The 18437-nt window shown below is 52.8% G+C and overlaps 5 protein-coding genes across 7 annotated transcripts; 3 read left to right on the top strand and 2 right to left on the bottom strand.

Annotated features, from left to right (window-relative positions):
- The first annotated feature begins 43 nt into the window (after positions 1-43).
- FBXW9 (F-box and WD repeat domain containing 9) lies at positions 44-6758 on the top strand. Of its 3 annotated transcripts, XR_004231173.1 has the most exons (11): positions 44-865; positions 1068-1207; positions 2486-2614; positions 2714-2826; positions 2939-3030; positions 3294-3442; positions 3634-3747; positions 4106-4195; positions 4277-4342; positions 4429-5201; positions 5428-6758. XR_004231173.1 is itself a non-coding variant. In XM_031947610.1 (10 exons), exons 1-10 carry the CDS (start codon positions 457-459, stop codon positions 4501-4503), a joined length of 1377 nt encoding a protein of 458 aa, XP_031803470.1. In that variant the 5' UTR covers positions 44-456; the 3' UTR covers positions 4504-6758. The 3 variants fall into 3 exon arrangements, 2 of the variants coding, with proteins under 2 accessions (XP_031803470.1, XP_031803471.1); XM_031947610.1 differs by having other exon boundaries at positions 4429-6758; XM_031947611.1 differs by lacking the exon at positions 4106-4195 and having other exon boundaries at positions 4250-4342; positions 4429-6758.
- Positions 5394-6271, bottom strand: GNG14 (G protein subunit gamma 14). The gene is made up of 3 exons (XM_031947615.1): positions 6220-6271; positions 5558-5698; positions 5394-5519 (listed from the first exon to the last, which is right to left on the bottom strand). The coding sequence occupies exons 2-3, from the start codon at positions 5696-5698 to the stop codon at positions 5394-5396; spliced, it is 267 nt and encodes an 88-aa protein (XP_031803475.1). The 5' UTR covers positions 6220-6271.
- A 4185-nt stretch (positions 6759-10943) lies between the features above and the next one.
- On the top strand, positions 10944-14323 carry DHPS (deoxyhypusine synthase). The gene is made up of 9 exons (XM_003760678.4): positions 10944-11323; positions 12069-12233; positions 12391-12512; positions 12596-12692; positions 12853-12939; positions 13116-13221; positions 13309-13412; positions 13823-13948; positions 14032-14323. Exons 1-9 carry the CDS (start codon positions 11102-11104, stop codon positions 14125-14127), a joined length of 1125 nt encoding a protein of 374 aa, XP_003760726.2. The 5' UTR covers positions 10944-11101; the 3' UTR covers positions 14128-14323.
- WDR83 (WD repeat domain 83) lies at positions 14170-17495 on the bottom strand. The gene is made up of 10 exons (XM_031947606.1): positions 17353-17495; positions 16728-16844; positions 16482-16602; positions 15953-16058; positions 15681-15729; positions 15462-15588; positions 15303-15370; positions 15122-15230; positions 14586-14700; positions 14170-14494 (listed from the first exon to the last, which is right to left on the bottom strand). The coding sequence occupies exons 2-10, from the start codon at positions 16828-16830 to the stop codon at positions 14342-14344; spliced, it is 951 nt and encodes a 316-aa protein (XP_031803466.1). The 5' UTR covers positions 16831-16844; positions 17353-17495; the 3' UTR covers positions 14170-14341.
- Positions 16919-18432, top strand: WDR83OS (WD repeat domain 83 opposite strand). Its single transcript, XM_031947607.1, has 4 exons — positions 16919-17068; positions 17494-17599; positions 17712-17809; positions 17933-18432. The coding sequence occupies exons 1-4, from the start codon at positions 17019-17021 to the stop codon at positions 17997-17999; spliced, it is 321 nt and encodes a 106-aa protein (XP_031803467.1). The 5' UTR covers positions 16919-17018; the 3' UTR covers positions 18000-18432.
- The last annotated feature ends 5 nt before the right edge of the window (positions 18433-18437 follow it).

Raw genomic sequence — 18437 nt, 5'->3', positions numbered from 1 at the left:
AATCGAGGTGCCCTGCTTCCGGCTCGTGGGCTGTCCTACGTCATCAGTCGGTGCCGGAAGTAACGTCCCGGTGCCTTGGAGACGAAATGCAGCTGGGGCGGCGGCGCCCGAGCGGGTGACAGGTGGGAGGTGGGGTGGCTCAGCGGGGAGGTCCCTCAGTCCGTGCTCGGTTTTCCCGTACCACGGGCCCCTGCCCCCTTGGCCCAAGCCCCCGCATAGCGCCGTGCGGTGCGGTGGCAAGAGCCCTGGATTGGATCGAGAAGCCCCGGATTCGAGTGTTGCCTCTGCCATTTACTGATCGCGTGTTCCCGGGAGAGTCGCTTCCCTCGTCAAAGCCGTAACGCGAGGGGGGTGGGTTGGGGGCCCACGAGGGCCCTTTCAGCCCTCACCCTGTGATCGTATGCTCTCAGGGCGCTCCCCCGCCCATCCGCGACCCCACAGGGTCTCCCCCCCGGCATGGAGCCGCCCCCAGACGACAACCAGGACTGGGATGAGGACTCGGACCCTGAGGCAGACCCGGACGTCCAAGCCCAGGAGTACATCGACCGAGTTCTGGGCTCGCCCAGCCCGGCCCCGGCCCGCACGGTCCTGGCGCCCCCGCCCGCGGTCAGCCCCCGCCCCCCCCCGGCGGAGCTGTGGCGGGAATCCCTGCGGTCCCCCGGCGGGGAGCCCGGCCCAGACGCGTCCGGCCTGCTGGGTCTGCCGCTGGAGCTCATCCTGGAGATCTGCTCCTACCTGGAGGCGAGGCTGGTGCTGGGGGTCCTGCCCCGGGTGTGCCGGTCCCTCCGGGACATCGTCCAGGACCAGGTTATGTGGAAGATCCGCGTGCAGAAGCTCCTGGGGGGGGCCTACCCCGTGGTGGAAGGTGCGGGGGCCGGGGGGAGGGGCCCGACCCTGCGCTGGCGCCGGGATTGCACGGGGCGGGGGGAGGGGGGACGGGAACCTTTGGGGGCGTCGAGCTTGGCTGAATTAGGGAGTGAGACTGGCGGGAAGCGGGGGTGGGGGTGGGGCGGCGGCGGCCCGGACGGGCAGGGCTGAGACCTCGCTATTCCCCCCGGCCCCCCCAGAGGAGAATTTTGACTGGCCCGCTGCCTGCATTGAATTAGAGGAGCACTTGGCCCGCTGGGCAGATGACGGGCGAAGGGCCGAATACTTCTGCTTGTCGGACGGCCACTTTGCCTCCATCGACTCGGTGCTCCTGCTGCAGGTGAGGGCGAGGCCAGCCTCCTCGGGCAGGGGAGGTGGTCAGCAGCCTGGGCCTTAGCGGCGGGGCGCGTCCGCGCTCCAGAACTGGCTCTGCGAAGCGAGTGAGAGATGAGAAGGCTTTGTGCTTTGTAGGTGGGAAAGCTAACTCGGGAGTTTGATCATTACTTTGGAGGCAGCTGGAGTTCACGACTTGGCTAGGGCCGCAGAGCTGGCATTCAATTGCTTTTTGTGCTCTATTCCCACGCCACCTGTCGGACTTCTCCGCCCGGATGTCCCTTAGGCGTGTGGAAGGCTACTTGTCCAAGCCGGACTCATCGGAGCTTTTGTCCAGCCCGCCCTGCTTCCTGGCTTCCTATTTCTGCCAAGGGCACCACCCCCAACTCTCCTGTCGTCACCCTGCCCTCATACCCAGTTAGCAGTCAAGTCTGGTTGCTTCTGCTTGGGCAACGTCCCTCAGGGCCAAGTAGGCGCCTCTCACTGCCTATTGTTACATCCCCTCGTCCCCCCCATCTACTGCGCACACGGGCTAGGCTGCTCTCCTGGGTGAGAAACTGCGATGAGAGAGATGAGCATAGAGCGCTTCCCACAACCTGATGGTCTCCTAGCCTGTCTAGGGATATTACTGAGTCTCGCTGCTTCTCCTGTATTCCTCCCAACTAGCCTACTTGCTGTCCCTCCAACTCGGAATTGCACCTTTATCCTCCTGTGCCTTTGCCCACATCTTGCTGATGCTTAGAAATGCACTCCTTCCTTATCCTAGCTCCATTCACAGCACTGTTCAAATGCTGTTTCCCTTGAGACAGAGAGCGAAGGAGACAGACAGAGACAGAGAGAGAGAGAGAGATACAGACAGAGAGACAGAGACAGAGAGAGACAGAGACACACACACACACACAGAGACAGAGACAGAGAGAGGGAGAAAGAGAGACACACACACACAGAGACAGAGACAGAGAGAGAGAGAGTCTTTAGTTTATTTTAATGCTCTAGAATGAATGTCACTGATTATGCCTGGGGAGTTGGTTATTATGGATTACCAGAGCCAGGATTTGAACTCTGATCCTAAGCATAGTGGCAAGAATTCTGGATTTGGAGTTAAAGGATTTACATTTGAATCCCAGCTTTGTGACTTTGACTTAATAGCTGAAATTTCCTCATCTTCATTATGATAGGGTTAGATCAGAAAATCTCAGAGGTCACATCTAGCTCATAAATCCTGTCTTGGGACTATCTTCTAGACACTATATGGTCCTCACACCCCACCTGTGTCCTCCTCCAGGGTGGGGCACTCTGTGTCTCTGGCTCCCGAGACCGCAATGTCAACTTATGGGACTTAAGACAGCTTGGAGTAGAGCCAGGCAAAGTTCTGGTCAAGGCGCTGGGTACCCAGCGCAGTGGGACCCACAAGGTGAGGATTGGGAGCCAGGCTTTGGGGTGGTTCTTTTGCTGGACTCATGTTGGTGGCTCCCAAATGAGGCTCCAGGCCCTGATTGCCCCGATTCTCCAGGGCTGGGTCTGGTCCCTGGCTTCCCAGGATAACCGCGTCTGCTCGGGCTCCTGGGATAGCACTGTGAAGCTCTGGGACATGGAAGCTGACGGGCAGCAGTTTGGGGAGATCAGGTAAGTGGTGGTTGGGGGGGAGAGTGCACCAAGGTTTGGAAGCCTGGTGGGGATGGAGAAGGATGAGGCCCAGATGGCCCAACTTCCCCCAGCCCCATTCCTATCTCCCTAGGGGCAAGGCTGCAGTTCTCTGTCTCTCCTACCGTCCTGACATCCTGGTCACTGGCACCTATGATAAGAAAGTGACTGTTTACGACCCCCGAGGTGGGCCCCCAGAATCCTGGGCAGAGATAGGGAAAGCAGGGTGCCCCGGGGAGTGTAGGAGAGGGCTTTGTCTGGATGGATTTCAGGGTGGTGGAGAGCCAACAAGAGCTCCATGTGCTAGCTGGGGGGTTGACAGTATTGTCACAGTCTGAGATCAGGTCTCAGAAGGCGGCCTTTCCGAGCACCTCTCTGGTCTGGACCGGAAGCCTTTGGCAGGGGAGGAAGTGATCGGCTGTTCTAATGCTTGACCCACTTGGGCACAGCGGGCCAGGCCCTGGTGAAGAGCCGAAGGCTGCATTCCAGTGCCGTGCTGGCCTTGTTGGCTGATGACCAGTACATTATCTCGGGAAGTGAGGATCGGACCTTGGTGGTGTTTGAGCGGCGGACCAACAGTGTCTTACAGCGGCTGCAGGTGCTGGGGCCCAGCAGGGCTGGGGGTGGGGGGGAGCAGCTGCGGGTCTGGTGCTGCCCTCGCCCCTGCCCCGGGCCCTGGCTCCATCCTTGGTGGTGGGGAGGAGGTGGGGCTCAGCTTCCCAGGATCCCACAGTGTGGAGGGCAGGACCAGTTCATTCTTCCACTGAGCCTTCTTCTTCTTTCCACCAGCTGGAGTCATATCTATTGTGCATGTCCTATCGAGGGCCCCAGCTCTGGGCTGGGGACAACCAGGGTCTGCTCTATGTGTTTGAGAACCACGGAGGCCAATTCAAGCATGTCAGGGTGTGGTATTTCTCAGTTCTTCTCACCTTGGCTTGACTTTCTCCCTTGCCCATTTCTCGTCTGGCCTTGGGGATAGGAGGGGAAACCATAGCAAAAAATCTCCCAAGACTTCACTATCTTGTTCTGTTAGGTGAAAGGTTTGGGCTGCGTGATCCCTAAGCCCGCTTTTAATTTTTGATTTTGTTTTTCATTCTAAGAGTTGGAGAAGGGGGTGGGCGGAAGGACCCTGGATCAGCAGCTACCCTGCAAATATGATCCAAGTTGGGAACTGGATTTGGAGGGGTATGGGGAGAGCAGGGCCCTGGTTTTAGGGGATAGAAACCCTGCATGTCCCATCCCTCACGTCTCTTCCTTGCAGTCCTTTGATGTGGGGCATAGGTCACAAATCACTGGCATTGAACATTCCTTGGGGTCACTTTATACCACGTCTACGGACAAGACCATTCGGGTAAGCACCAGCGGACTGGGGTCCCCAAATTGAAGCACAGATCCTCACTTCCAGACCCTGAGCCCAGTCCCTCCTCTCCAGGTACATGTGCCTACTGACCCACCAAGGACCATCTGCACCCGAAGCCACCACAATGTTCTTAATGGGGTAAGGACCCCCCCAAGCTTTGCCTTGCTGCACCCTCTGCCCACTGCCCTCCAGTAAGGCCTCTGTTCCTGATTCCCTTCTGCCAGGTCTGTGCTGATGGCAACATGGTGGTAGCTGCATCTGGGGGCCTGTCCTTGGAGGTGTGGCGATTGAAGCCCTGAAGAAGGCAGGGCCCAGAGGACTGAGTCTGGCTGAGGCATCCTGGGATACTTCCCCCATCACGGCCCCAATCCCAAGGTTGGGGACCAATCCCAACTGTCCAGGTCTCAGACCTGGTTCGGTGGTGCTACCAGAGTCCCTGGCCCTTTTCTGTAGTGGCCAGGGATAATATTGCTCCCACTGTGCAAGCTCATATTTCCTGAGGGGCGGATGCGTGGTGAGGTCTGTCCCGTGAGGGCTTGGCTGGTCCCCTCCCCTCCCTGTTATTTATTATTGGAATATCCTTTTTTTCCTGCTGTTGAGGCCAAAGCTCAGGAATAAACCTGTTGGATGATTCCCCCTGCTGTGTACTTTGGGGCCTGTCTGTGAGGTCACTGGTGCCTTCCTGTGGACGGAGATGGGACACCCATTTGTGACGCTGCTTATGGTGTGTCCCTTCTGCCCTGTGCTTACTGAATGACAGCAGTAGGCCCGGGATGTGAGAAGGTGCTTTATTAGAGGCTGAGGGAGAGACCGGGCAAAGGGTGAGTGTGAAATGCCTCTATGGGACACCCAGATCCTTCCGAGGTCAGAGAGATTCTTGGTTCTCCTTCCCAGACAAACTTAGACTCGCACGGAACTGAGGACTTCAATAAGGCCTGACCTGCATTTTCCTGTGCCTCAGACTCTAGGACTGAAGGGACAGGAGAGGAGATCAAAGGTTCTTTTTTTGGAGGGGAGGGGTCACAGGATGGAAATATCTCAGGGGAGTGAGGGAACAGTGGGGTGGGGTCTGTCTCAGGCCATAGGAGCCTTAGGACAGGAAGGTGAGGAGTACTGAATCGGAAATTCGAAAGGAAGGCTCTCATCACAACAGAGGCGTCTAAAGATACAAGGGTTCCTTGAGAGGGGATCACAGGATGGTACATGGCTTCTTCTCCTTGAAGGGATTGACAGCAGCTGGGATGCCCATGAGGAATGGGTCACTCTTGGCGTGTTCCACACAGTACTGCAAGAGCTCCCCTGCTGCCTTGGATACCTAAGACCAGACCAGGGGCCTAGCTAGTCACCAAGGACCAGACCCATCCCTCCCCAGCCCATCCTCTCCCAGTCTGGAGCCCTCACCTGGACACGGTCAATGCCAGCCTCCATCCGTAGCTGCTCCACTGCCCGGCGTGCTTGACCTATGTCACTGCCGCTTGTCATCTTGCTGGACATCTGCCATATGAGGGAGAGGGACTTGGAGCTGTCGGAATGGGATCAAGCTCCCCTATCCCATTGCAGCAAGAAAGGCTAGCTGCTAGCCCCCACACCCAATCCCTCCTCAATTCGCTCCTGGACCCCTCAGGCTCAGACTTGTCCTGCCACTTAACTGTGACTGTGACTTTGGACCCCCACTTCAGCTCTTTCTCGTCTGAGAAATGAGAAATGAAACCTTTCCTAGCTTTAAGTACTGTGGTTTCCAAGTTTGCTTCCTTCATCTTCTCTCCTCCTCCTCCTGAGTCCCCCAGGCTCACTCCAGGCCCAAGACTGAGGGGGGATGGATCATTACCGGGAAGCCCAGAAAGGCTGGGTGAGCATTGGATGTGGAGTCAGGCTTCAGATTCAAGGTTCAGCTCTTAAGTCTAATTCCTTCTCTGGGCCTGTTTCTTTTTTTTTCTTTTTTTTTTTTTTTGTAAAATAAAGATATTGGACTAAGTACATTTTAACCTTTCTACGCTAAATCCTATGATCCTTACCTCTCCAAGGAGAGATTCTCTCTGTCAGGGTCTGGTTCTGCTTAGTGCCCAGGGAGGAATGCCGCCTCTCCCATCCACTAATAGCCCAGCCCCCTGGACTCCCAGGGTCTGGGCTGTCCCTTTCTTCCCTCCCACCAGTTCCTTTGAAGCCAGGACACCTGGGGAGTGAATGTCACTGCCAGGAAACAGCAGCAGCTGCAGTGGCTGTGGGGTGGGTGGTGAGCCCTCTGAGGGGGGCAAGGGTATGAATACAATAACCCATCTGTTAGGCAGGAACCCAGAAGAAACCAAGTGGTGGGGGTCCAACCACATAGCTTGATGTCTTGGGGTCCTGCCTGATTGATGGATCATAGGATATCAAAGCCAGAAGGAAGAGAGATCATCTACACCAGTGGTCTCCAAAGTAAGAGTCCATGAACTCTCCAAGGGGTTGTGGCAAGACCCCAAGTCCAGAGGGACTGGTCATAATCATGGGCTGATTTCCAACACTTCCATGCCAAAAGAAAAATAATCTGAATGTAATAAAGGATCCTTTTCCTCTACTATGTCTATGGAAATGCTTTAATTGGTGTTTACAATAAACGCCCATCTGCCATCTTCCCCACTGTATCCCATCATTGACCTCTTGTAGCTTTACCAAGTACCTGTTCCTCGAACTGAGTGAAACTGTGACAGTTGAGAGAGGGAGCCTCCAAGATTTTCTTGGATCCTATTTCCCATCTCTTCCCTCCCTACTTTATTGTTCCCAAGTCACTGAGGATAGATTATGGTCCTTTCAACCCTACTAAGCTTTCCTATTCCAGCACCCAAGTTGATATTTGTTGTGTTCTTCTTCTTTAAAATATAAATGGTTCTCTCTGGGAGCAGGTTTCTTGGGGAGGTTTTCTGGAGGCAGCCTTAGTTTCAGTTAAAAGTAATAATCACCCAAATGCAGTCAGGTGCTAAAAGTTCAGATCTTTTATTGTGTCCTTCAATATAGCCTGGTTAGCTCAGAGGCCTATCTTTCTGCTTGGTTCTAGGAGCTCTTGCAGTTTTGCCCTTTGCTTCTGCCTCTGCTTTTGTTAGCCTCCAGCCAGCATAAAGATGGAAGATGGAATGGATCTCTTGTCTCCTTCACTTGGGGCTCGGCTAGCTTTCTGGAGAGCCTTTCAGACCAACTTGGTCTCAGTGGGGGAAGTACACATCACAGTGGTGTGAGATGAAGTGAATCTGGTTGCACCTCTGAGAGAGGGCTTCTCCTCAACTGACTTGACGCTGCCCTCTCAATCTTTCCAGCTGAACTCTCCATTGAGCCACTGTCCCCTTCTTATATATGATCTCCCAAAGACTGACTCCTCCTCTCCGAGGGAGGGATTAAGGGAGGTGTGAATTCAAAAAGTTACAAAGTTAACTTTGAATCTCCCACACTTGTGAACTCCAGTGAGTAAAGGTGGGAACACAAGCATTGTTTTTCAGTTCCACTTAGTACCTTGTTTCTTCTGGCCCATAACATCTTGTAGGATCAGATCAATCATACTGAACCATGCTAAATTAGATAATTATTGTCTCTATCAACTCTAATGACTTAACAATTTGTAAAGATTGCAACAGATATTCATACTCAAAGCCACCTTGTAGTCCTTAATTATTTTTATTTTTTAAATTTCTTTTTTTATTTTTTATTTTTTTAATTAAAGCTTTTTATTTTCAAAACATGGACAGATAATTTTTTAACAATGACCCTTGCATAGCCTTGTGTTCCCAATTTTCCCTTCCCCCCACCCCTCTTCTAGATGGCAAGCAATCCAATATGTGTTTTTTTTTTCACATGTCTTTATTTTTTAAAAAATATTATATAGTACTTTAAAGTATGTATAGTTCTCTCAATATGTTCTCATTTTGGTTTCACAATGCCCCTTTGACGGAGATGCTTCAGATGTTAATTATCTCTTATAGATAAGAAAACTCTTAAGGTACAAAATAGTTAAAGATTCCAAATGGTACATTATTTAGCATGCTTTTACTTTTTACTTTTTTCTCCATCAATGTATTTTCTTTTTGACAAGGCAGTTTGGGGTTAAGTGGCTTGCCAGGGTCACACAGCTAGTAAGTATTAAGTGTCTGAGATCTCATTTGAACTCAGGTTCTCCTGATTCCAGGGCTGGTGCTCTATCCACTGCACCAACTAATTGCGCTATCAGTTCATTATTATTTTTTTTTTAAATTAAAGCTTTTTATTTACATATGCATGGGTAATTTTTCCAACACTAACCCTTGGAAAAATCTTTTGTTCTAAATTTTCCCCTTCTTCCTCTCACCCCCTCCCTAGCTGGCAGTTGTCCAATACATGTTAAATACGTTGAAATACATGTTAAATCCAATATATGTGTTCATGTTTATACAGTTATCTTGCTGCACAAGAAAAATCAGATCAAGAAGGAAGAAAAAAAAAACTGAGAAAACATAATGCAAGCAAATAGCAGAGAGTGAGAATGCTATGTTGTGTTGCACACTCTGTTCCCATGGTTATCTCTCTGGGTGTAGGTGACTCTTCACTGAACAAGTGGAACTGGTTTGAATCCTCTCATTGTTGAAGAGAGTCACATCCATCAGAACTGATAGTCATATAATAATGTTGCCATGTACAATGATCTCTTGGTTCTGATCGTTTCTTACAGAATAATAATATTCCATAACATTCACATACCATAACTTGTTCAGTCATTCTCCAACTGATGGGCATCCATTCCATTTCCAATTCCTTGCCACTACAAAAAGGGCTGCCACAAGTAGTGCTTAATTCTTGCCTTACTCCTCATGGCCAATCAATAGTTCTCTTCTTTCTACTTCTCACAAAGATCCCTTTGTTTCCATTCACCCTTAATTGGGCTTCTCACTGACTTTTACCAATAGCTTTTAACTGACCTCTGACTTGAAACTTCTACCTAGGGGCCAAAGTGATTTTCTCATAGCCCAGGTCAGACCATGCCATTCCTTTTTCAGTAAACTCCAATAGCCCCCTCTTGGACTGTATGATCAAAATTTTTAACTTATATTTAACTTAAAATTATATTTTTTCTTGGAAAGAATTACATGAATTGATGCTGAATGAAACATTGTACTCTGATAGTAACACTGTGCTGTACTCATCTCTGATGGACTTTAACTTTTCCCAGCAATACAATGATACAAGACAATTCCAAAAGACTCATGATGGAAAATGGAATCCACAGCCAGAGAAAGAACTGTGGAGTCTATATGTAGATTAAAGCATACTATTTTCACTGTTTGTTTTTTGTTATTGTTGTGGCAGTGGTTTTCCCCTTTGGTTCTGATTCTTCTTTCACAACGTGATTAGTGTGGAAATAAGTTTAATGTAATTGTACACATATATCATATTGCTTGCTTTATGGAAGAGAAAGGGAAAGGGGGCGGGAGAAATGGAAATCAAAATCTTATAGATGTTAAAAACTATCTTTACACATAATTGGAAAACAAAATACTACTAAGTGGGAAAGAAGAAAAAATGAATGTATACTTTTATATGTTTGATTAAGCATATATTATCACAGTGATAGAATGTTAGGGACTGTGATTTTCATTCTTACAGGGAACTTTTAGGTAAGGAAATTTTGTCTTCCAAAGAAGGTTGACATCTTGGAAGTTTGCTGCCTTTGAATTTCCTAAACCAGAGCAACTGGATATTAAGCGACCTGCCCATCATCACACAGTTGCCATGTGTCAAAACTTGAATCCGGCTCTCTATCCATTTATACCATTTTTTGTTGTTGTTTCAGTTGTGGTCAGTGTGTGTCCCTATTTGGGTTTTCTTGGCAAAGATACTGGATTAATTTGCCATTTCCTTCTCCAGTTTATTTACAGATGAGAAAACTGAGGCAAAGTTCAATTAGCGTTTGAGGCTAGATCTGAATTCAAGTCCAGGCCTGGAATCCACTCTCCATTGTGCCACCTGGCCGCCTTTATACATCATACATCTCTCTATAGGTAAATTTAGAGAACATATAAGTAAATATATATATATATATATAATTTTTTTGATGCTCTGCCGTCCTCCTATAAGGAGTATTACTTCATCCCTTGGCATGGCTGGCTTCTGGTGGTCAGGTAGGGCAGTGGATAGAGCTGGAATCGGGAAGATTTCAAATTCAGTCTCAGACGCTAGCTGTGTGACCTTGGGCAAGTCACTTAAGCCTGTCGGCCTCAGTTTCCTCACCTGCAAAACGAGTTGGAGAAGGAAAGGGCACGCCCACTCCAGTATTAATGCCCAGAAACCCTAAAGAGGGTAGCAAGGAGCAGTTATAATGCCCTGTGTAAACTTTGCTCTTTCCTAGCTCAGTACGCTGCCCACAGCCGCCCACTTGGCTGGCTGATCTGTGAGACGGGCAGAGAGAGCTGGAAGATGGATCGCCACCGGAACCTCCACTTCCCAGTCCGTGATTTTACAGAGAGGGTAACAAGTGACCCAGGGAGGGCCCGAGTAGATGCTGCTCCAGAATGATGAGGAGGCCTCGGCCCCGCCCGAGCCGTGAGACTGCACACCCTGGGCATCTCCTGGACGCCGAGCAAAGGCAAAGACCGGGTATGGAAACCGGGAGCCTGAAGGCTCTCCCGGGGCGCCCGACAGAGGGCGGGCAAACGCTCGCGTAGCTCCAGAGCCTCAGCGGCATCCGTAGAAGAAATGAGACTCAGGGAAAAAGAGCCCTGGGCCTCCGTCGCCACGTGACCTGCACCATTTCCGGTCCTTCACGATCTCTGCTCCCCGGCTTCATTTCCTCTGCTAAGTGGGGAAGGGGTGCGGGTGCCGGTATCGCGCTTAGCTCCCGGTGAGCCAAGGGCGGGCCGGGAGCCCTCCCCCTGACCTCCGACCTCTCTCGTAGAGCGCATGGAGGGTTCCCCAGAGGAAGAGGGGCCCGGGCCGCGACCGCCCCCGGGAGCTCTGGATGCGGTCCTTAGGCACAGTTCGGCGCTGCCCGCGGGCGCCGTCCAAGTCCGGGGCTACGACTTCAGTCGCGGCCTGGACTATGGCGCCCTCCTGCGCGCCTTCACCACCACTGGCTTTCAGGCCACCAGCTTCGGTCGAGCCGTGCAGCAGGTCAACGCCATGGTTAGAGGGCGGGGCTGGGGAGGAGGTGGTCAGGATCTTGGCGAGGGTGGGGCCTGGGGGGGGCGGTCACGATTGTGCTGAGAGGGGCGGGACTAGGGAGACTGGTCAAATCTACGCTATGGCGAGGGGGCGGGGCTTGGGGTAGGTGGGACCAAGGCCAGGGGCGGGGCTTGGGGGTAAGTGGGACCAAGGCGAGGGGGCGGGGCTGGGAAGTCAATCCTGGCGACTGTGGCGATCCTAGGAGGAAAGAGGGATTAGATGGGGGGGGGTCAATACCCACAATATGGGAGAGGAGTGGGTGAGGGAAGAATCGCTAATCCACTGCATAGAAAGCTTCCTGAGGCCCAGTACAGGGAGAGCCATCACAATTTGATGACTGGGTCTAAGGTGAGGACCCAGCCGTGGGATAAAGGGGCACTTCAGACTAGGTGGGTGAAGCATAAAGTGGGACACCGAGAGGACAGTGAAAGTATGAGAGAGGCCTGGGTCAGCACCATGTGCAGGGCAAAGAGGTATCAAGGTACCGAAGACAGGACCGTGTCACCTTCCACACTACCCGGTTCAGAGTTTAAGCATCCAAGTCAGGAAACAAGTTTAAGTTTTCTTTTATAATCTTGAGCTGGTTTTTTATCTTCTACAGGTATCTTGCCAAAGATATTGAGAATGTTATCTTTAAGTGGGTCCTAATTCCTAGACCTGAGCTTTTGGTTTGCAGAGATATCAGTCACTCCACCTTCTCTCCCAGATTGAGAAGAAGCTGGAGCCTCTTGGGGAGGAGGAGGAGAACCACTCAGACCTGAACCCAAGCCGTCGGCCATTGAGCGGCTGTACCATCTTCCTGGGGTACACTTCGAATCTCATCAGCTCTGGTGTTCGAGAGACCATTCGATACCTGGTGCAGCACAATATGGTATGGGAGAGTGGCTTGGATCTTCAAGACCTGGAAACCCACAGGAGCCTAGTAAAATGGCTTCTTTGGCTGGGGGAGGAGTGGGTTTGGAACTGGCACAGAGGGAGATGGGTCAGGGTGCTACCCAGGCCAGGGATGATTTCTCCTGTGCCTACAGGTGGATGTTCTGGTGACAACTGCAGGTGGTATAGAGGAAGATCTGATCAAATGCCTGGCACCCACATATCTGGGTGAATTTAGCCTGAAGGGGAAGGACTTGAGACAAAATGGCATCAATAGGTATGGATGAGAGAGGAGGAGGTAGCCACTGTGGAGGCTTCTCTGCTTCAGATCCCTGAAGTAACTGACCCCTAACTCTCCAGGATTGGAAACCTGCTTGTCCCCAATGACAATTACTGCAAGTTTGAGACCTGGTTGATGCCAATTTTGGACCAGATGGTTCTGGAGCAAGATACAGAGGTAACTACAGTTGAGGAGGTGGGATGGGGTAAAACAGCAGGCCTGATTCTGGGGTGATTGGGGAGGGCATTCAATAAGGGACTAAAGGGGATAAGGACTCCAGGGATTGGGAGAGAAAGTGTTCCTTGAGGTCAACAGTTCCAAGAGACTTTTTTTCTAGGGGGTGAAATGGACACCATCGAAGATGATTGCACGGTTGGGCAAAGAAATCAACAATCCTGAATCTGTATATTACTGGGCACAGAAGGTATGACTTATTAGTGAAAAGGGTATGGAGAATTAAGATTTCTGTCCAAATATCCTGAGGCCCTGTGCCCATGATCTTTAAACCCAGTGCTATTTCTCTTTTGGCTCAGTGATTGGGGAGGGAGTCTTTGGGTCTTTACATTGTTGGGACTTTTGGTTCCTAATCTTACTCTCTAGAACAACATCCCAGTGCTAAGTCCGGCTTTGACAGATGGGTCTCTTGGGGATATGATCTTCTTCCATTCATATAAGAAACCAGGGCTTGTGCTGGACATTGTGGAAGGTGAGTTATCCCACACCCTAGGGAGTAGGGTAGTGTGGCGGCCTGGGAGGCCAGGAGCCCACAGTAACACCTGTTCCCTTTGCCCAGATTTACAGCTCATCAACACTCAGGCCCTTTTTGCCAAGCGCACAGGCATGATCATTCTCGGGGGAGGCCTGGTGAAGCACCACATTGCCAATGCCAACCTCATGGTAAGGCTCTTCTGTGGAAGTGCTGGGTGTCTTTCTGCATGTCAGGGACTTGGTGACTTGTTGGACAGTGCTGCTGTCTTCCCTTCCTACCTCCCTGGAGTATTTTCCGACCTCAGCATTGACTGTGAAAGACCTAAGAGTGCTGTATGGTGACAGAAATGTGGAGTTTGCAGATAGGAGAGACCTAGGTTCAAATTCAGCTCCTGACACTTGTCCTATGACTCCTATGGACAAATGGCTTAATCCCTGAACCCATTCTCGTCTGTACAACAGGGCTAATCCCCAGGGTCCCCATTTTGCCCTCTGCTGGGAGGTTTAGGGGAGATAACATATCTGAAGCACACTGTGAGTAGTCAGCCTCAGCCAAGCCAGCCTCCCTCACCTGCCTTCATTCCAACCTATCTCAACAGAGGAATGGGGCTGATTATGCTGTCTACATTAATACGGCCCAGGAATTTGATGGCTCAGACTCTGGTGCAAGACCAGACGAGGCTGTGTCCTGGGGCAAGATCCGAATGGATGCCAAGCCAGTTAAGGTACAACTGACCTCAGGTGGGTGGGGGGATAACCTTGGGCCTCTAGCTACTGAGTGCTGTCTTTCTTCTACTTTGTCCTCCAGGTCTATGCTGATGCCTCTCTTGTCTTCCCTCTGCTTGTGGCAGAGACTTTTGCCCAGAAAATCAGCGCCTTCACTCCAGAGAAGAGTGATGATTGAGCAGCTGGTTCCAACAAGGAATCTGGAGGTTCTGGATTCTGACCCCTCCTATTTATTGTTTCACAGTTATTCCCCAGACATTCCCAGTTTTTATGGTGTCCTGGCCAAGGCCAGCAAATACCTAGGGATAAATAAAGGTCTCTTTAGGTGGCAGATGGTACAGATCCCTAAGGCCAATAAACTCCATGTATTTCCATCCAAGCATGTTCTGCCCTCAAGCCGGCAACTCATCCTCTGCTACAAATGACTCTTCTCGCCAACACTGTACGTTTCCTTCTGACGCTGTCAGCAGGCAGGGCTCCGTGGGGTGGAAGGCCAGGGATTGCACTACACCATGACTCACAGGCAGGGTCAAAGCCAGAGTACCCTAAGATAAAACAGGAAGGTTATAGTGAGGAGGAGGAAGAGAGAGAAAAGGCATGGTGTTAGTTGCTGGGCAGTCCTGGCATGGGACTCACCTCCACCAGGTCCCAGAAGTAGACATGCCCGTCCTCTGAGGCACTGACCACGTGGGTATCTCGCTCACTCAGGCAGCAGTCCAGCTTGTATTCTCGATTTTTGTGCCCTGTGTACCTGAGGTGGGAAGAAGTCAGGCTGGTTCCTGAGAGCTTAAGGTTCCCCACTCCTTCCTGCAAGAAACAGGCCCTTGAGCCCACCTCCCCCCCCAAGTAGTGTTCTGCCTTATCTAATGCTTTTTCTAGGTCTGGAATATAGTCATTTCTGTTTGATTTTGTGCAAACCTTCTTCATTCCTTCGAAGGCTAACCCTGTCATGACCCCCCCCACCATGAAGCTTTCCCACTCTCCTAGGAAAACCATCTTTGGTGCCTCTTTCGCCATCTCGTGTTTTACAATTCTACCTATTACCCCTTAGGCATAGCTTTCTTTGGATGTTTTCTGTGCCTGAAGAGGTTTATATATAATATAGGAGCTTTGTTATCATTGAACAAATGGATGAATTGATGAGAGGCCCCAAGCTTTGTTGGCTCACTCACTCTCCAAGCAGCTCCCCTGTATCTTTGTCCAGGAGTCGAAGGGAAGAGTCCAGGCTGGAGATGAGTGTGCACTGGCCATCTTTGCTAAAGCACACACATGTGATGGGACCTGTAAAAGGGGCAGGGTGAGGAACAGTGCTCCCAGCCCTATCTTCTCAAGCTCCCTGTACCCCATACTCACTTCCCACATAGTCTGCATACAGCTCTCCCATCCGAAGGTCATAGCGCCGTGAGCGTCCGTCCACAGAACTGGGGAGAGAGCGGGGAGAGGGCTTGAAGCACCAAGCTTTGTTCGGTCTCTGCCAGACCGGTCTTCCCCTGCTTTCTCTGGGGCACTCACCCTGCTAGGATCTCATGGTCCGAGAGCTTGACACTGGAGACACCATCTTTGGCTTCATCTAGGATCTGGACCGGGTCAGGGCGGCGTGAGCGGCAGTCCCAGCACCGGACACTTGAATCAATGGAGCCTGTAGCCAGAACCCAGCTCCCAGTGAAGTGGAGCCTTGGCGGGACTGAGGCTCTTGGAACTCCCCCTTCCCCCCCAGAACTCTGCACTTACCCGACACAATCACTGTGGCTTCTTCATTGAACTGTACACAGTTCACCTTCTGTAAAGCCAGCGTGGGATGGGGGTAGAGAACAATTGGTCAAAATGGGCTTTCTGAGGAGACCCCAAGACCCAGCCAGAACCAAGCCAGTGGAGTTGTGGGAAGGAGCAAAAGAGGCACAGCGTGTATGGGAGGAGACATTCTCTGGGGCCCCGGCTAGGGGGGGCAGGGGATGGGGGGGGGCCTTGGATGTTCCTTCGGCCATTGCGGCCCCAGTCCTTACCCCTGCGTGGCCCCGGAATTTTCGGAGAATCTGGCCTGATGCCACGTCCCAAAACAGAACGGCTCGGTCACTTCCCCCAGAGCACAGGCGGCTGTTGTCAAATGAGCTAGAGTAGGGTGGGAGAATGCACACGTCATGGTACAGGAGGAAGCTCCAGGGGGCAGGGCGCCGGGGGGGGGGGGGGGGGGGGGGGTACAGTCTAGGGGACAGAACTCCTATATTATATATATTATATATAAACCTCTAAAGGCACAGAAAACATCCAAAGAAAGCTATGCCTAAGGGGTAATAGGTAGAATTGTAAAACACGAGATGGCGAAAGAGGCACCAAAGATGGTTTTCCTAGGAGAGTGGGAAAGCTTCATGGTGGGGGGGTCATGACAGGGTTAGCCTATGAAGGAATGAAGAAGGTTTGCACAAAATTCCGGTGGAAGAACATTGGGGACATCTGGAGAAGGGAAGACTGACCAGTCAGGGAGGGCCTCCCCGAGGAAAGAGGCACGTTCTGGGGGAGGGAGGGGCGGCTCACCCGGCGGCATCCAGCACCTCGGCCCCATGGCCACTGTAGGTCCGAAGCAACGTCCCCCGCAGCGGGCTCCACAGGCACAGCGACTTGTCACTGCCGCAGGTCAGGCAGTAGCGACCATCGACTGTGGGGAAGGGCAGAGTCCGAGCCGCTGCTGCTGCTGCTCCTTCCCCTCCTCTCTCCCTTCTCCCCCCCCTCCCCTCCCCCTCCCCTCCTCCCCCCCCCCTTCCCGAGCAGGCGGGCACGGACCATTGAAGCGCACCGCCCGCACGGCTCCCTGGCGGCACGGCAGGCTGCGCACTGACTTCCGAGGCAGCTCCGGCTTCGTGGGCCGCGGCTCCGGGAACGCCATGCTCCGGGTGGCACCTGGAACGAAAGCGCCCAAGTCTGTGGCGCTACACAATAGAAGCTCCCCTAGGCCCCAGAAGCTGTGCAGCACCGGAAGTGCCGGCGGAGGGAGAGGAAGGGGCGGGGTCAGGGCCGGTGGTTCCCGTGCTCCTCCATCCTCCGCCGCACACCCCGCCCCTTCCCGGCCCGGCAATGTCCGCCAACAATATGTCGGACCCCCGGAGGCCCAACAAGGTGCTCAGGTGAGGATCCAGCCCCGCAAGCGCCCCCCAAACTCAGAACCCGAAGTCCATTCCATGGCTGCGGCCTGCGCTTGGGGATGCTTACCCGGGGAATCTGGCTCCTCGACCCCCCCACCCCCTTGGAGCTTTGCCTGGAGAAGCGGGCTCCTTCATCCCCCGGCCGGCGTTTGGACGTCCTTAGCGGGGGGAGCCGCTCCTGGACAACTGCCGGGCTGCGACCCTAACCCGGGGAAGCCGGCTCCTTAACCCCCTCCCCCCCAGCCCGAGGAAGCGCGCTCCTTGACCTTCCCAGCCTGCGCTTAGAGATCGTGCTTTCCCATCCTGAGCTCAGAGAGCTTGGGAAACGAAGGCCCGTTCGCCGAATTTTCTCGCTGCGTTTCTAGATGCGAACGCTAACCCTTCTCCGTGTTCCCCTCGCGTTCCAGGTACAAGCCCCCTGCCACGGAGAACAACCCCGCGCTGGAGGATCCCACTCCGGACTACATGAACCTGCTGGGAATGATCTTCAGCATGTGCGGCCTCATGCTCAAGGTGCGGCCCAGGGACGGGGAGAGTCTCGGAGGAGGCGCCGGGGGGGGGGGACACGCTTTGAAGGGACCCTAAGGTGCTCGGTCAAAGACTCCTCTGCCTTTCCTCTCCCCAGCTGAAGTGGTGTGCTTGGATTGCGGTCTACTGTTCCTTCATTAGCTTCGCCAACTCTCGGAGCTCTGAAGATACCAAGCAGATGATGAGCAGCTTCATGTGAGTCCTTGGGCGAAGGCCTGCCTGCGGGGGCTCTCCCACTGTCCTTGGGCCCCCTTCCCTATCAGAGACCCCCGTTCTTCCCGGGCCCTTTACAGCCCCCGCTTCTTTCCTGCCAACCAGGCTCTCCATTTCTGCGGTGGTGATGTCCTACCTCCAGAACCCCCAGCCTATGACACCCCCGTGGTAGACACGTGGATCTCCGGACCTCAGGCTTTTACTTTGGTCCCTGGGCCAAAAAAAGAAAAAAAAAGAGAATGCCAGAAACTGGTTCTTTCGTCACTTCCGTGTTCACCTCCCAGCCTCTGCTCCAAGTCTAGAGCTTCGGACCGTGAGCCCACGTCGGAGGTTCCCACCCTGCCGCTGAAGGATCGCCCCCTCTTGGGCTCTGGCCTGTCAGCGTCCCCGGCTCCGATTTCCTCTCCAGCCGCCGCCGCAGGCACCTCGGGAGAAAGAGGACTCTGCGCCTGCCTGGCCCCGAGCTCGGGGGTCTGCGCTCCCTCTTGGGCCCGGGCTCTTTCCCGGAGGCGGAGGCGGAGGCTGGGCGGGGGCGGAGGCTGTTTGCGTCCCTCCAGCACTTGTAACTACTTGTAGCAATCAATACATTTGGATGTGTAAAAGTTTCTCC

This window comes from Sarcophilus harrisii, chromosome 1 (genome assembly GCF_902635505.1).
Source record: "Sarcophilus harrisii chromosome 1, mSarHar1.11, whole genome shotgun sequence".
NCBI lineage: Eukaryota > Metazoa > Chordata > Mammalia > Dasyuromorphia > Dasyuridae > Sarcophilus > Sarcophilus harrisii.
The sequence above is the reverse complement of the archived record's forward strand: the minus strand, read 5'-3'. Positions and strand labels throughout refer to the sequence as shown.

Coding starts and splice junctions, on each gene's coding strand:
- FBXW9 (XM_031947610.1), top strand. CDS start 457: ATGGAGCCGCCCCCAGACGACAACCAGGACTGGGATGAGGACTCGGAC. Junction 2,615..2,713: donor AGCGCAGTGGGACCCACAAG/GTGAGGATTGGG, acceptor CCGATTCTCCAG/GGCTGGGTCTGGTCCCTGGC. Junction 2,827..2,938: donor CAGCAGTTTGGGGAGATCAG/GTAAGTGGTGGT, acceptor CTATCTCCCTAG/GGGCAAGGCTGCAGTTCTCT.
- GNG14 (XM_031947615.1), bottom strand. CDS start 5,698: ATGTCCAGCAAGATGACAAGCGGCAGTGACATAGGTCAAGCACGCCGG. Junction 5,520..5,557: donor GCTGGGGAGGGATGGGTCTG/GTCCTTGGTGAC, acceptor GTCTGGTCTTAG/GTATCCAAGGCAGCAGGGGA.
- DHPS (XM_003760678.4), top strand. CDS start 11,102: ATGGAGGGTTCCCCAGAGGAAGAGGGGCCCGGGCCGCGACCGCCCCCG. Junction 12,234..12,390: donor ACCTGGTGCAGCACAATATG/GTATGGGAGAGT, acceptor CTGTGCCTACAG/GTGGATGTTCTGGTGACAAC. Junction 12,940..13,115: donor TATATTACTGGGCACAGAAG/GTATGACTTATT, acceptor CTTACTCTCTAG/AACAACATCCCAGTGCTAAG.
- WDR83 (XM_031947606.1), bottom strand. CDS start 16,830: ATGGCGTTCCCGGAGCCGCGGCCCACGAAGCCGGAGCTGCCTCGGAAG. Junction 15,730..15,952: donor AATTCCGGGGCCACGCAGGG/GTAAGGACTGGG, acceptor CTGGCTTTACAG/AAGGTGAACTGTGTACAGTT. Junction 15,231..15,302: donor GTATGCAGACTATGTGGGAA/GTGAGTATGGGG, acceptor CCCCTTTTACAG/GTCCCATCACATGTGTGTGC.
- WDR83OS (XM_031947607.1), top strand. CDS start 17,019: ATGTCCGCCAACAATATGTCGGACCCCCGGAGGCCCAACAAGGTGCTC. Junction 17,600..17,711: donor TGTGCGGCCTCATGCTCAAG/GTGCGGCCCAGG, acceptor TCCTCTCCCCAG/CTGAAGTGGTGTGCTTGGAT. Junction 17,810..17,932: donor CAGATGATGAGCAGCTTCAT/GTGAGTCCTTGG, acceptor CCTGCCAACCAG/GCTCTCCATTTCTGCGGTGG.